Source organism: Scatophagus argus, chromosome 3 (genome assembly GCF_020382885.2).
Source record: "Scatophagus argus isolate fScaArg1 chromosome 3, fScaArg1.pri, whole genome shotgun sequence".
In the NCBI taxonomy this organism is placed as follows: domain Eukaryota; kingdom Metazoa; phylum Chordata; class Actinopteri; family Scatophagidae; genus Scatophagus; species Scatophagus argus.
The window spans coordinates 1,128,410-1,145,922 of record NC_058495.1 but is presented as its reverse complement, the minus strand read 5'-3'; the positions used below and the strand labels follow the sequence as shown (position 1 = coordinate 1,145,922).

Here is a 17,513-nt window from a genome sequence, read left to right as displayed (position 1 = left end):
ACGGTCTCCCCAGAAGCCTGAACTAGAGTGACTGACCATTAGAGGCCCCTCCCCCCCGATGTACAAACGCCGACCCGACACGGACATTGGCTGTGGTCCAGCCATCTCCACGGGGGACCGAGGTGACATCACTCAGGTAATAAAAGGCACCATGACCCTCATACATTGCTTTTTCACCGCCATTTCTCTCATGAACCCCACGCACGTGCCCACAAACACGCGCGCGCACCCCCCACACACCTCTCTCCCACAACCCAACCTTTCAATGCAGATGTTCCCCCACCTACAGCCGAGGTCTGCTCCAAGGTTTCTGCCTTCTACAAGGAAGTTTTTCCTCGCCACTGTCATCAAGTGCTTGCACATGTCCTGTCTTGTTGGGTCTCTCTGTCCAAAAAATGAAATTAAACAGTATGGTCTAGACCAGTTCCAACTGGAAAGTGTCATGAGATAACTTTTGTTGTGATTTGGCACTATGTAAATAAATTGAATTGAATTGAATTCGGTGCTAGCAGTACACAGGACACATGGACCAGGTGGGAGCATGCGGGAACCCCGCTTGATGACTTGGGCACACCACTGGAGAGGCAAAGGCATTGGGGGAAGGGCATTATCACTGGTGCCACAATCAAATTCTGAGGTCACTGGCAGAGAATATCGACACAGTGATCCAACCACTCCATTGCTTTTATTAGAGCGGTGGATGCCAGGCATGCCACCAGCTGGCCTGCCCAGAAGGACACCTCACCACTGTTTGGGAATGGCAGCTCCATGTTGACCTAAGAAGGCAGCTCAACTTTCCCAAGAGTATTGCAACTACCTACCTGCACCCACAATTGACTGTCCCTTGGGAAGACCAAATGGAGGAGGCCAATGCAAAGAAGAAAGCTAAATACATCAAGCTTGTAGCACAGCCCAGAAGCAAGGGCTGGAGAGCTCACTGTGAGCCTTTAGAGGTCGTGAGCCTGTTAGAGGCCGGGGCTTTGCAGGCGAGTCAGTGTGCTGAGACTCCTAGGCATGAAAGAACTACAGTGCAGAAAAAAACACCATATAGGGGTGAAAAAGGCCCAACCAGAATTTAAAATAGAATCTAGAATATCTGTTGACTTCCTCCTTCCCCTCGCACTACACCTAATGGCAGAATCCAGTGGCAGAATTATGGTTTTGTGTGTGTGTGTGTGTGTCTGTCTGGTTTGAAATGTGTGTTTAGCTTTATTTTTCTCTTTCCTACTCCTTGTCCTTGTCTTGTGTTACTACGCACAGTGTGTAAGACATTGTGGAGTTTAAGACCAAAAAAGATTTTCCCTCAGTTTCTTACTTATTCTCTCTCCTACCTCTTACTCTACTCAAAAATATGAGACACAGATGCCCCAAGATCATGAAATGAAACTCAGTGGGATTCTCATGTTAACTGAGGAAACAAAAAGCAGATTGTAAGTTCCATGTGATTTGTATCCCAGCTGGGCTTCAGTTTTGCATGTTGCCATGTCTCGCTGAGTCAAGTCAAGTCAAGTCAACTTTATTTGTATAGCCCATTTTTACAAGCAGTTTGTCTCAAAGGGCTTAACATAACTGAGTGTGTTGCACACAGTGAGCCATGCAGCACTGTAAATAAGCAAATAAAAAGGCAATGATAGCTGTTTACAACTGCCATCTATTTCAATATAAGGCTGTGGTGCAATGCAATGCTGGATATTAAAAGCATGATTCCCAAGATCAGCCAAGCAGATGTGGTCAGTTTTGTAACGTGTATGTGATAATTTCATTAATAGCGGACACAGACACAACAAAATGTATAATCACTGCAGGAACACACTGATGGACATTGAGGGAGCATAAATAACTGAGGAACACACAGAAAATTCACTGTCCATTTTTTCACAGAATACAGAGATGAGACAGACAATTTGGTGAGAATAACTGATAACTGAATAAATAATTGAAGGCAGAAGTAAACAGGAAATAATGACTTCCCCTGAAAAATCATGGATTACTGCTTTGTTCAAACAATTAAAAAGGAGTTGTTTTTAACAGTTTTATTCTACTAGATTGCATCGCATTTTACAATGGTTTACTGTGAAAGTATTTCTCATCTCATTTTGTCTTGTTTCTTAACCACTTATCTGGTTCATGGTCTCAGCAGAGCAGCCCAGACTGTCCTTTCCCTGGCTACTTCCACCAGCTCGTCTGGGGGGACACCGAGGCATTCCAAGGCCAGACAAGAGACATAGTCACTCCATCTGGTCCTGGGTCTGCCCTGGGGCTTTTCCCCAGATGGACATCCGTCCGAAACAACTCCCCAGGGAGATGTCCGGAAGGCATCCTGACCAGATGCTCTAACCACCTCAACTGGCTTTTCTCAATTCTACTGTGTGCCCTGGATGTCTGAACTCCGCACCTCCGCACCAAGGCTGAGCCCAGCCTCCCTGTGGAGGAAGCTCATTTTGGTCGCTTGTATTCACAATCTTGTACTTTCGCTCACTACCCGTAGCTTGTGACGATAGGTGAAGGTTGGGACGTAGACTAACTGGTAAATCAAGAGTGGTACAGTACCCGCATCACAGCAGACACTGCCTTAATCCACCTGTCAATCTCCTGCTCCATTTTCCCCTCACTCATGAACAAGACCCTGAGATACTTGAACTCCTCCTCTTGGAGCAGCAACTCTCCTCCATCCCAGAGTGGGCAATCTACCATTTTCTGACTGAGAACCATGTCCTTGGACTTAGAGATGCTGATGTTCATCCCAGCCACTTCATATTCGGCTGAAAACTGCCTGTGTGAGCTGTAGGTCACTGTTTAAGGACACCCATGGGGCCACGTCATCTGCAAAAAACAGAGATAGAATCCCAAGGTCACTGAACCCGACACCCTCCACCACACACCTAAAAATTCTATCCATAAAGATTATGAACAGAACCGGCAAAAGGCAACCCTGGGGGAGTGCAATCCTGACTGCGAACAAGTTTGACTTATTGTCAGTAACATGAATCAAGCTCTCAATACAGAGACTGGATGGCCCAACAAGCCATCAAACCCATATTCCCGGAGAACCCCCCACAGGATGCTCCGAGGGACATGGTCGTAAGTCCAGAAAACACATGTGGACTGGTTGGGCAAACTCTCATGACCACCCAGCACCCTTGCGAGGCTGCAGAGCTAGTCCAGTGTTCCAAGGCTGGGGTGGAAAGCGCAGTGTTCCACTTGAATCCGAGGTTGGACTAAAGGATGGATTCTCCTTTCCATCCTGGCGTAGACTTTCCCAGGGAGGCTGAGGAGAGTGATCTCCCTATAGTTGGAACACACCCTTTACCATTCCAAAGGCACTGTCCGTGATGACCATACTATATTGCAGAGGCTTGTCAGCCATGACAATCCTACAATGTCCAGATTATTAAGGAACTTAGGATGGATCTCATCCACCCCTGGGACACCGCTGTTGTGGAGCTGTTTAACTACCTTGGTGAAATCCACCCCAGTGATGGGAGGTCACACTTCCAGGTCACACTGTCATTGCCCATGTGAGCTTTGAAGGCAGGTCATCCTCAAGGCCATCTCCTTGCGGTGTTTTCTTAATATTCAACTGTTATCAATTTAGTGCTTGCAGCTGTGGCATGATATAACTGAGAGAGCCACATGTTAAGTGGCAATATCGCATAAGAGGCGTTAAGTTGTCTTGGAATTGTACTTTACGGCCTTGCTATGCGTCTCCCCAAGATAGCTTGATATTGTTGCTAGGAGAGTGGTATGTAACAGTGACGACTAAGTCTATTATATGGTATATAAGTACCTAGACTGGAAGAGCAGACTCCAGAATTGGTATGGTAACGCACTCAGTAACATCAGTTCTTATGCTGTTTCTCCTCCATTAAGTGTCATTAAATACTTCATCATAAGACATCAACATATCCAGATTCTCGTTACTTCTGAGCTCAAGGTTTTCTCCAACAAATTGGCATCCCAAATAGGATATCGACAGAACAAAGACTGGTAAGTGCAATTTATTTTCCACTTATTTTGCCTTATCATGTCTGAGTTTGATGATATCTAAAAGAATCTAGGCCTCACAGCCATAATACTCATAATACTTAGAATTGATAGAACCCTTTTCTGCACCGATAAGATTTCAGCTGACACAAGGAAGTTGGAAAATTAATGAAGGAGTGTGTGAAGGCTAAAGCTAAATATCATGAGAGTGCAGATGGAAAAGGCTGCAAATGGATGTCTGATGAGCTGAAAGAGTTAATTGAATGTTTCTGACTATAACACTAGTGGTCATGTCCCCACTCTGGAGCTAATTTTGAGTATTGATTAAAAAAAAAAAAGGCTAACAAGGTAGGGGATCGACATCCTACAAACATAAAAGTTTGCACTAAAACTTTGATGTTTAAGTGGGCTAAAGATCGCTGGTGTGCTGGGGGTAAACCTGTTGAGGCTCAGTTGCTTTATCAACTGTTCTGTGTGAGTGAATGCTCTGTTTCTCCAACATGCAAGCAGGGAGCTGGGCAGCTATAAGTGACCCTACACCTGCCTTCTGCCTTTCACCTGGAGCAACTCCAGAAAAAAGAAGAGTCTGGCCCCTCTTAAGGAGGTTGGTTCCAAAGTCCAAGCTGTGTGTAGAGGTGAGCTCAACTATATCTAGCCAGCAGGTCTCAACCTCACTCACAAGCTTCCTGCCAATCCAATGGGGGAATTGAACCAGCGACCTTCTGATCACAAGCTGATCCCCCAACCTCTAGACCATGGCTGCCCCCGAGGCAGGGTATACTTGTCCTTGTTTTTCCTCTTCATGGTGATCTTTGTGAGTCCTGCTTTGTCTGGCACCTCCCCAGAGACCAATTTGCTTTGGGAGATCCTAGCAGAGGCAACCATCCCAGCAACATAAGTCGTAGGCTCATTAGGGCATTCAGACCCCTCCACCAACAAGGTAGCAGTTCATGAAAGCATTTCCATTAGTGTGAAAAAAATAAAAACTACTGAAGAGCTTCCTCACATTTTAATTACAATCTAAATAAATGAAGATTATATCATATACATATTCAGTCTTTTTTTGATACCCTTTAAATATATACACATACTGTATATGGATTCCCTTCATCAGTGAAACCCAGTGTGAATATTTCATGGATACATGGCTAGTATGCAGCACATAATCACATAAAATATGCACCTTATTTCTCGCCTCAATATAGCTGTACACAGTATGTAGGCCTTTATCATCACTGAATGAAAGAAACCTTGCCTTCATTAAAAAATGCAGCAAAATATTGTGTTGTCGTGGCATCCTGGTATTTTCTCTGAGAGCACCAATTTCCTCCACTGTACAAGAAAATCTGTACGTCCAAACTGTTTTTTCCTCTTGTTTTTACAATTAAATGTGTGAACTGCACTATGAAGAGAAATGTATGTGCATAGTCTGACACTATGAGGTTGCTTTAACATTCATTCTGAAAGTGTAAAAAATTTCTGTGCTCATTGAGAATCTGATTTTAAGAGTCAAGTGTGGTTTGTTGCGATTGACTGGCCACCAGTCCAGGGTGAACCCCGCCTCTCGCCCGTAGTCAGCTGGGATAGGCTCCAGCCCCCCGCGACCCTGACGGATAAGCGGTATAGAAAATGGATGGATGGAAGTGTGGTTTGGTTTGGTGTGGTGACATCATAAACCATTTGAAAGCCAATCCTTTTCAAATATTCAGCATACACTAGTGTGATGTGGAAATCTGAAGCCTCCTTGTGTCCAGCATGTAAACTTAATAATTACTAATAACTTATGTCTATCAGACACACACTAGAAAATAGTTATGTATGCCTTAATACACGTTTATTCGGCAATGAGAGTGAGAAAGAGGAAAAATTACCTGATGTCTCTGTGGTCTCGGTGGAGTGTGTGGGAAGCTGTTAGTGCAGTACAGCTTGGCAGAGGACACATTTAAGCTCAACAATCCAGGAGGAGAGCTTCTCATCAACACAAGCAGAACTTCAACACACACACTAATGATAAAAATGCACCACTGCAAACACACATATACCCTCACACAGTTCAAATTTACTGTAGATTTTTTTACTCGCACAGCAAAATCTACTGAAGTGATGGAACTGCAACACACACATTCAAATACTGTCTCACAGTGTACATTTTAACTCACAAAGCAAAAACTATCGAAATGCATCAATATGATCACTTTTTTTCACACACACACACACACACACAGTTTAAGCCTGTTTTCTCAGGTTATCAAAGACAATCTGTAGCATGTGAGTGGGGCAGGAGAATGAATGGCACCTACATGACCGATGAAAAGTGTACTCCTTTAGCTAGCACCAACACTTTGCTTTTTTGCACAGGAATAAACACACAAGCACAAACGATTGAGATCCATCTCTGAGATTGGAGTTATTGAGGGCACAGGTTCAAATCAATCTTTGAGGCAGCAAGCTGTATTTGCAATATCATCAGGTTGAGCAGAAATGTGTGCATACTAACGTCATAAATGAGAAGGATGGTGGTGGAAGAAAAGAAAACTAAAAGAACACACAGAATGACTCCTGTAGTAGAAGAGCTACTGGAGTTATTGGAGTTACATGTCAGTAAAGCTAGCAGTTTTGGCTGCTTTGAAAATAAAGCTTTTTTCTGCCATTTCATCTTGTTTCTTCAAGGTAAGCAGTTTCTCCTGTTGCCTGTTCATCTCCTCTATTTTGCTTTAAGTGCTGATTTAGCCATTACCGCTAGCTACCTACCCATATTTTAGTAAAACATGATCCTCCAGAGAATCATTCCTTTAGCCCACTGATCTTTCATCCAACACCATCCTCTACTTAAAACATGTATTTTCGTCTTAAAACATTAAAAAAAAAACATCTAGATTAAAATCCACATCTTTTATCTTCCTCTACATGTAAACTTTAAATTACTGATTCTGAACCTGGGGAGCACACATGCATTTATTGAGTCAAATGTGATTTGGAGTAAGCAGCTAATCAGATCTTCATATTAAACCACAGTTTAATGGAGTTTGTGGATGGTAGTAGCTGGCAGAGCTTCAGCAGCTCAGAGGTTTGTGTTTGGATATCAGATGGAAACAAAGATTAGTTTGTATTTTCACAGACTATGACTGGGGTCTAATTTATTCATTTCTCCGTTGTACTCTTGCTCCTGAACCACTCGGGGAAGGAGGTGTATGTGGAGCTCCAAATCTCTGTGGTTCTCCAGACACTGGTGCCTTCCAAGTTTTATCAAATGAATGATTTGATCAGACCCCTCTCAAAATTACATTCTATGTACAAAGTCTGGTTTGGGCTGAGATTAATTCACATTACAGAAGGTAAAAATGCTCATGGGAACACTTATTTGAAAAATGCAAGAGTTTCTAATCAAGAAATGCTTGAAAATTCTTGATTCGATTTTTCTGTGGCAGAAACTATTTTTGATAACCTTGTCTGTAAAGATCCTCATCGTCATCCAAATCAGGATTCATCCAGAGGTACTACATAAAAACTGGACTGATTTCATATTCTTTTTGAGTTATTTCAGATTCATTTTTACCTCAGACATAAAATGTCTGCATATTCAGATGACCAAACTTTGAGAACACTAACCCATGACCTTTCCTCCAGGGCCATCCTAAACTTTACATTTAAGCCCAAAAATCACTCACTCTTCAAACACTGTACATATAAATACAAATATACTGTATATTTACACGTTCTTTGGACACCTCGGTTTGTAATGAACTACATAATCCAAAGGTCACTTTTGCCTTGAACCTAGATAAATTGGTTACTGCCTCAGCAAGCCAAATTACATCTTTAGTGCAAGACAGTGCAGCCTAAAGTTGTAATGTCCTATTATTACAGCACATAAACATGAAGGCCGAGCGGGGAGCTATATGTTGTGGAAAACAATATGGGTAGGATGTGTGTGAATAAAAAAAAAAAAAAAACATGGAACTGATAATACCAATAGAGCATAAAATCAGTTACAAAGGTTTTATTATGCAGTGTGTAATAATGAATAAAGTGACAAACACCAGACAGAAATGTTTATGTTTACGGAAATGAAGCTTAGCCAATCAATCAATTCAATCAGGAAGACTACCTCTTTGCACATGTCCTTTAAGTCACAAGCGTTTTCCCGCAGTCATTTAGTTCCACTATGTCATTTTTCCCTCTTCCAATCACAGCCTGTCACGTTTCTCCTACAGCCAATAGCTAGCAAGCTGTCAAATTTTAAAGGTGTTCTCTCTCTCTGCTGTCATTCAGCTGTCTGTTCAGCCCTGTGAATATTTGCATTGCTGCTTCATCGTTCTGGAGTTCGCTGTCTTTTCAATGATATTGTCTTTCCCTGCTCGTCTAGATAACAGCATCCCACTCCCTCAATTCATCATAAGCACCCACGCTATGTCCTCAAATCGGTGCTGGCTCAAATGTTTATGAGTTATTAGTTCTCTAGTTTAGATCCGGGGGAATTTCTGCAGCTGTTTTATCTCACATGATGGCAAGTCTGATTGCAGTCAGCTTTTCTCCCTTCGCTTCAGCACCTTTAGCAGAAGAGACAACAGTGGCAACTGAGTCTCAGTGCGGATGTAAATGCAAGAGGAATCAGCTGATTTTCATCCCTGTACACTAGGCCTTTGTCTTCATCTGCCCTGCTGTTCTAGCATCGTCTGCTGCTTCTGCGTGCCCGCCTCGTCAGCTGCCGCAGTCGCTCCCATCCCCCACACCAACCACGCCACACCTGACGTTTCCTAACCACCTGCAGTCTGGCGAGTTCCCTTCAAGTCACACATTCCCATCTCCAGATGCTCCAAGATGTTTCAGCAGCTACTCTGCTTCTCAGTTCAATCAATTCAGGTAAGCTTTTCACTCCTTTGGCTGCATCAGTTCTCCAAGGTTAAAAAAAACAAAAACAAAGAACAAAATAAAATTAAATCCCCCTTCACAAGAATGTGATGAGAGATTTTCTCTCCATCTCTCCAGTCTTCCTGCCATCATTAAATCTGCAGAGTTGTAATCTGTTTCGTTCTCTTGACAGACGTGTAGTTTTATGATTTAGCCCTGATCGGTGATCCGTTCTGAGTGAAGGCAGGAACATGTCCCACCTGCGGTAATATTAGGTTACACTGCCTCCTGTCTCTGAGAACTATGGCTGACAGCACGGTGCTAATCTGCTCATATGCCTCAATTTTATGAAAACGCCTGTATTCCCTGAACGCTTTCTTTTCATCTTAATCACACTTTGTCACCGAAACCACCATCTAACTCTTAAACACCGGACGACGCGCAATTAATCTCATTTTACATGATGTCCAAACTGTAGATATGCACAGCAAACGTACAGTTACAGAAAGAAATATACCCCTCTGGCTGCACCAACCAAGAGGGAGTGAGACCACTAGAGGAGGTATGAAATCTTCAAATGAGTCACTTTGTAGCCCTTAACATTGAAGTGGAGTAAAACTTCTACTATCCTGCTTCATGCTTTTGAATTTTTCCTACACCATTCAGCTCTACAGGGCATTAGCATTTGTCCTTTTTTTGCAACATATGGCTATTCTCTGCATTAACAGCCATTTTGCCTGCATGTCGTTACAACTGAAAGTGTCCTGGGTGCACCACAAACTGCACCCAGATTGTCCGGGTTCTTTCCTTCCCAGAATTAGCGCAACTCACATCACAGAAAAAAAATTAAAATACAGATAATGCATATGAACAAACATCATATCATCACATAAATCATTATTACGGCAGTTACAAAACTCTTAACGTCAACCTGGCCTTGTATGTTTCAGACTGAATGGTTAATAATTGTTAACAGATCTGATCTTCACCCAGCCAACTATCAGCAGGATGGTTCTCCCTTGCAAGCTGGGTCCTGCTCAAGGCTTCTTCCTGTTAAAAGGGAGTTTTTCCTTGCCACTGTCTGCTTGCTTGGGGGTTCAGGCTCTGGGTCTCTGTAAAGCACCTAGAGACAATTTTGATTGTATAAGGTGCTATATAAATAAATTGAAATTGAAATTGATCTTTTCCGGTCACTGTTGTTAGATCAGTGGAATAGCATTTCTTTTTCAGTGATAAATAGGGCATCTGATTAATTTTTCCAAGTCTTACAGAGTCATCGTCGAGATCTCAGATCCTCCACCTGCCTTCATCACAAGGAGCTAGCTCTGTTTGGCACAAGGTCGCTGCACATGTATTTAATCCTGCTAGGTTCTATGAGGAAAGATTTAGTGACTTCTACTATAAAGGCTAAAGATTTTGCTTGGGATACTTTTGCAGTGTTTCATGCTTCCCAACGTCCCTGAAACCTGTTCTCTTTGAACCCATTCGTGCCTTCAGCATCTATTGAAGCTGTTCATTAATTCAGGTCCCAGTATATTAATAAGTGCTTTCAGGGTTTAGTTTAATGTCTTTATCAGATCCCACCTTTCCTAGTCTCATCACTATTTCTACTTTAAAGTATTTCTTAGGGAATTTCTAAATGCTCCCTTTCTATACATGTTAACCTATCACACATGTTGTATATATAACAACTGTTTTTTGTATTGTCTGTTTTTCCTTTATATAAGGAGAAGTAGTATAAAAATATAGCTTATATGCTATATTATAGCCACTAAATAAGGATGTGACAGTAATAATAGAGTCCTCTCCCTCTCCTTCTGCACACATTCATGTCCCATTAATGCATATTACTAACTCAACTTCTTCCCTGGAGTCCTTGTGCTTTCTTGTCCCGCAGATTCCTAGCGATCATGACTGGACCTCCTGCTGCGGTCCTGCTGTCGTCCTGCTCAAAACCTGCTGCAATTACTACTGTTTAGTCATAATCTGATTTAAATCTGTTACGACTCAGTACAGCTACTACCATTATTGTTACTACCATTGTTATCAAAATCACCATAATACCTTCTGTATACTTCATTGTCATTATCATTATCTACATTTCCGATACTTCTGGTATTATTACTGCTGCTATGCATCTCTGCTTGTGTGCTCCTTCTCTCACACCCCACCCCCTCTGCCTCTCTCCCTTGCTCTCTCTCTCTCTCTCTCTCTCTCTCTCTCTCAACCCAACCGGTCAAGGCAGATGGCCGTCCATCTTGAGCCAGGGTCTGCTCCGAGGTTTCTGCCTTCTAAAAGGCAGTTTTTCCTCGCCACTGTCGCCAAGTGCTTGCTCAAGGGGGAATGTTGGGCTCTCTCTATTTTACAATTTAATTAAAGAGTTTGGTCTAGACCTGCTCTAATTGGAAAGTGTCATGAGATAACTTTTGTTGTGAATTGGCGCTATATAAATAAACTGAATTGAATTGAAAAGAGCCAGGAGGTTTTCTTGTTGGTTTTCATTGTCCCTTCATTATCACCCCACTGATGATAATGACTGATGATCACAGCGTGTATGTGTCGATACGTGTGCAGTCTGTTACAGATGCTCCCGACTTACTTCACATTTTCTATGTAAAGAATTTTCCCTCGGAGATAAATAAAGAAATTCTGATTCTGATTCAACCTTTTCCTTCAAAGCTATGCTATAAAACTGTGCATCCTGTTATAACAACAAATTTAACACATTTGAATATTCTCATAAGTCTTGCATGTAACTGGTGGTGGTCTCTCTTGCATTTCTAGTATCTTGCCTCTATTGTTATCTTCTCCTTGTGTCTGAATTTCTCTCTTTTTCTATTCTGTGATCACTTGTTAACATTGCATACATCATCTTGCATCAGCATTTGTCCTTTTCTGCAAAATATGGCTATTCCCCTGCATCATCTGAAATGTTGCCTGTCACATTTCCCCTGTTTCATTCAGCTCTACACTGCATCAGTATTTGGCCCTTTTTGCAACATATGGCTATTCCCCTGCATTAACAGCCATATTGCCTGTTGCAATTCCCCTGTATCACTCAACTCTAACCCTGCATTGTTCAACTCAACCCCTGACATTGCTTTCATTCTTACTGTTTTCATTGTTACCCTATAATGTTTCATTGTTCATGAATGCTTTAATTGTGCATTCTCCCTCTGCTGGCCTAGCACTGCAAGGTCAGGTATGGTATTCCTTTCTTTTTTGGGAGGATGTCTCCTTCGCATGGAAGCACCTCGTTTGTCAGAGACTTTCCCATGGTGATCTACTTCCTGCTGGAGTCTAAGTGCCAAAGTGTATTTTGCTCTTCACAATAAATTCATTTGACTCGAATCATCTCATTCAGTTTTCTCTCTTATTAGTCTCTTCTGATTGAAATGCAGCTTAGCAAAAGTTCAATCAAGAAGACTACATCTTGACGCATGCCCTTTAAGACACAAGCATTTTCCTGTGATCCTTCATTATATATATATCATATATATATATGATATATATATATATTTATGCGTGCTCTGAGCAATGAAAAAAAAAACTACAAATTCTTTGTATGTGTACATAAACACTTGGCCACTAAGACTCATAAGTGTTCATAAGTGATGTGCTTGCATTAACTTTACAATGACATATGGCATGACATGTACCAGATTGGGTAATATACAGAAGACATGTCTTTATGATGCAGCTGATATACATTTAGTGTAAATGCTTGCAAGCATATGCATATGTTTGTCTGCACAAGACATGCACAGAACCTGAGTGCAAGGGAGTAAATGAGACACTATATGCACTGACAGAGCGAGAGGACTTTGAGTGAGAGGAGGAAATATTAACTTGGAGTTAATGGTCCAAGTAAAAGCTCACTTAAGTAATCGATGGCCTCAAGTGAACTTTTTGATCCCAGTTCACCCACGGCTCTACTCAACAGGTCTGTGAGGAGTTCACTGGTGGCTGTACTTGCTCTACAGCTTTTACAGCTAGTACACACAACCCATCACAATACTCCTAACTGAATATCTGAGTTTTTAGTTTCCAGAAAAGCCAACAGCAAAGAGCACAATGAAGAGAGCGCTGATACACACAATGCAGGCACTGAGGGACATGTACAACCACATACTGACCCCTGACCTTACAGTGATCCTCACTGTACCTCAAACAAAACTGACCTTTTCTTGATCAATTTTGACAAGACAACTAATAAACTTCAAAATTAAGTTCATTTTTAAATAGTGAACATGTTCTTGTCACTCATTTCCAGGAGAGGGTCCATTGGCTTCATGACATTAATTCACATCTGTCCAATAAACCTCAGCTAAATGAGGTTACAAGAAAGAATATCAAAATAATAAGACCTAAGCAGTAAAGTGAGTGCACAACGCTTAGATTTCCCTTGTTTACAGTTATGGCTGTCCGAACAAACCGTGACATGAGGATAGTTATATAAACACAGAAGTTTCGTTTTGGGTGTATTCTAAAGAAAAAAAAAAAAAAAAAAAAATTGTTCCTACCTGAAAAAACACAGCCATGGCTGCGATGATCCTCTTCTCCCTGAGCGCTGCACTGAGGCTGTCGAAGTCGTCTGAGTTGTACAGGTAAATTTGCATCTGTGAGAGAAATAAAAATTAGGTTGGGGGACACATACTTTAGGAGATTAAACCTTCACACTGAGCTGACGACTAACACCTCCCTCACAATTAAGAGACTGAACTGAGATCATTAAACTAGATGTCTTCATCTCTCTTGAAATTTGTAGCAATAATGTTGGCATATGCAGAAAGAAAATAATTAAATACATGTACTGACAGATTCTACTCTCATAGAATAATAGTGCATATTTTACTTTGAAGTGTACATTAAATAAAATGAACTGTTCTATAAAATCGCTAACACTATTAGGACATCTTATACATACATTGTCCATCATCATGCACATGACTGTTACATCAAGAAGTTGCGACCCTCCCAACGGTCTAATATAGGCTGACACTCTTGATTGTTTTAAAGACATTCATAAGAGGATGCCTCAAACCTCCTGCAGTTACAAGTAAAACTGAGGTTCACTTACTCCTGATAATATGAATATCCACTTTTCACACAGACTTCACGCACTACCCTATTCAAACCCAGCGATGTTGTGTTCTTTTTATGTAATCTCAGCTCAACAAATATATGACATTGACATTGAGAGGGTTGACAGTTTTAAGTATCTGGTGGTCCACCTCAACTTGTGTAGGAAGGAGCTACAGCAGGTCCTTCATTCCCACTGCTGTTAGACTATATAATTCAGTGGTCTAGTCTTCTTTTCCTCCCTTATGAGGACTTGTATATAGCTGTATATTGTACTGTGTTTACTGTACTTGTAAATTGTTAATTTATTTTACTTCTATATATTTTTGGAATTGTTTTTGCACACTTTTTGGTTTTTGCACTCTTTTTCTGTTCTTTTGAGCTGCCACGACAAGTGAATTTCCCCACTGCAGGACCAATAAAGTTCATCTTATTATCTTATCTTGTATTAGCTACACATCTCCTCCACTGGACCACTTCCCTCTGCTAAAATGTGAAAACAGTCATCCATATTATCATGAATTTTCTGACATAAGTCAAAATCATATGTTCAATAAAGTGAAAGTGGCACTAAAAATCTCAAGTGAGTTTAGTGGACTGTGTAAATACACTATATATTCCTGGATACAGTTCTGGGCAAACAGACCTACTGCTCAAAACCCTTTCACTACACATTCGCTGCAAAGTTTATGCCAAAATTAAAAGCAGTCATGACTTGAAAAGACAGCGTAGTAAGAGTTGACATGGAAAGAGTTGTGAATATGGCAACTGGCCCAATTATCCTTGCTGCTCACTTTTACATAGATTTAGAATGTCTTCATATACTTTTCACTTGTCACTGAAACATTACCCATGACCTTTTTCCAACAGAGCTGCAGTGAATTCAAATATTCCATTGCTGAGAGCAACACCTGTGAAGAAGTACTGCTCTCTTTTAATAAGATTTGGAACCGTTGAAAATGCCCAGCGGCGGCACGGTGGTGCAGTGGTTAGCACTGTCACCAAGAGAGCAAGAGGGTTCCAGGTTTGAATCCCTTCTGTGTGGAGTTTGCATGTTGTCCCTGTGCTTGCGTGGGTTTTCTTTGGGTGCATCAGCTTCCTTCCACAATACCAAAAACATGCACATTAGGCTAATTGGACACTCAACATTGTCCCTAGGTGTGAGTGTGTTGGTGTGTGTGGCTGTCTTTCTTTGTGGCGGCCCTGTGGTTGACTGGTCACCACTCCATCTGGGATACTGATACTGATTACACAGTATTAAAAATACATTAAATACAAATCAAATCTTTGAAAGACATAGGTAAACTGTGGGCCATCACATGATTTTGAAATCAACCTTTAGATTTTGGTCGGATTCTAGGAAATGTGGCTTTCCCTTGCACAGTGGGTGTCGCTGGTAAATACTACTTAAGTTAGTATTCCCGTTTCCATGTTGATAGAGTTAGGACCTTGGAAGTTAATACTGGAATACTTCAATCTTATCCAAGGGCTTAGAACACTGGAAAAAAAATATTCATCCAGTACACACTGGTGGTCGGCCACCTTTCTTTGAAATCACACTTGACAGCACCCACAGATAACTCGGTTAACACTGTTTTCATCTATAATTTAATCCATTTAAAGATTTTATTTCAGACTTTTTGTCCAAGACTTGAGACTTACAAAACAATGACCTAGCCCACCTCTGCTATTTTCAGTGATGCATCAAACTACTGGAAACACAGAAATCCCTTTGACCTTGTCAAGTTGAGTTGGACTAGCACTCAATGGGAGTGGAGTTTAATGGCACAGAGGAGCCAGATATATTGAACAAACATTACATAGTAGGATCAGTTAATGGCTTTCTATTCTGGAATGAAATTTTCCAACATGAAATTCCCTAATAATATATTGAGTGGCCAAATTCTCCATATTTCCACATTTGGTGTGTGTGTGTGCATGTACATAAAAACTGCATTTTTATGTATGTATTAACGTCATTTCTTGTGTCACAGAACACATTTCTGCATGCCAAAAGCATTTCTGGGGGCTTTCTTTTTTTGCCAAGATCAAGACTGCCAAGATCACTTGAGTAGCATTTTCTCCAGCTTGCTAATCCTCACATAAAGAGCCTTACACTTCACCTTTTGATCTACTTGCAAAGTAAACAGTTGTCAAGCAGCCTGATAAAGAGTATGTTTGGTGAATTTATAGCAGAGACAGCTCAACTGGAGCAACATATTTTCCTAAACGAGTATTAATTAAAGTCATCACGGGCGATTGTGTTTGTGAATGTAGCTCTGAGACGGCAGCTCAACAACTACAATCTCTTTAAACACAGCTGAATTTCTCAAATGATGGTGATTTGTATTTTCTCCCATAGTGAAATGTGAGACACTGATGGTGGATAAACATTAAAGCTGAGTTTAACCCTTGTGGTGTTCACATTTTTGTTATTCAGTGTTCGTGGGTCTGGTGGACCCGCTGCACTTTGGGGTTTTTAATTCAACGCAATCAAACAATTTCATGTTAATAGATGTTTACTTCATCCAGTTTAAAAGCAATTTACTTTATCTTTGTTAGATCACATTTATGAATTAAAGTGTTGAAAACCCCAGCAAGGATAAGAAAAAGAAAAGCTCAAAAGAAGAGTTGATGTCCAGCATATTGGTAATTCCCATCCATGTTGGCCCTGGTTGCATCCTGATCACATTGGCAGCCATACGGGGTGGCTCATTTCTTGGGCAAGAAGACCATTCAATTTCACCATTTTTTGACATCCGTATTTCTTCATTTGCTAGCTGCTGATGGGCTTGTTCTGGTACTGGAGCTGATTGCTAACAGGGCTGGTCCAGGGGCTGGCTGCTGACAGCCTGGTCTGTGAAGCCTTTTCTACGCACATGCCACACTTTCTGTTAATCCTATAAACTTCATTTCACTTCTGAAATATCACTGTGTTTGTCTGCTATATGATATATTTAACTGAAATTGCTGATCCGAACAACCAATGATTTATAAAGGAAAATCCTGAAAATGATCAGGGGTGCCCAAACTTTTTCATACCACTGTATGTAGGGGGGTATACAGTGTGTGGTCATTGAAAATTTGTTCTGATATACGTTCTTCACAGAAAATGCGCGAAAGCCAGTAAGTGTGAGTTTGAAAAAATAGTATCATTTTGATTATGATAAAAAATTGTAGATGCTGTAGATGTGGAAAAGTAGATTTGTTTAGCTCTGGTAGCGCCAGTTCGGTGACCATTTCAAATATAATTGGGAAGTTTAATATAAAATGTCTCATCCAAGATAAACACTGTTTAACCCTCTGTCCTCACATTCATAATACATTCATAACTACTTAGTGTGAGCAAAATACACTTAATTTTAATGTTGAACAGCTCACTTCATTTACACTGCCAGTATTTTCCAATGAAATATTCTGTAAACAGTCAAGAAATAAACCAACTTATGAAAACGGTCATCATCACACTACATTAAACTATTAGTTCCCTCATTTGGAGTCCAAAACCCACCTAGGGATGTCACAGGATAAAGTTGAGGGTCCACAGCTTAAATATCATACTGTATGCAACTTGCAGTGAAGGGTCACAAGCAGAC

The 17,513-nt window shown here is 41.0% G+C and overlaps 1 protein-coding gene across 2 annotated transcripts in view; it reads right to left on the bottom strand.

Annotated features, from left to right (window-relative positions):
* Positions 1–17,513, bottom strand: part of LOC124054264 (receptor-type tyrosine-protein phosphatase gamma-like) — a 404,131-nt gene that overhangs the window by 113,548 nt on the left and 273,070 nt on the right. For both annotated transcript variants that reach the window (XM_046380034.1, XM_046380044.1), the window contains one exon: positions 13,359–13,454. In XM_046380034.1, the coding sequence (XP_046235990.1) occupies positions 13,359–13,454 (96 nt within the window). The remainder of the gene's footprint in view (positions 1–13,358; positions 13,455–17,513) is intronic.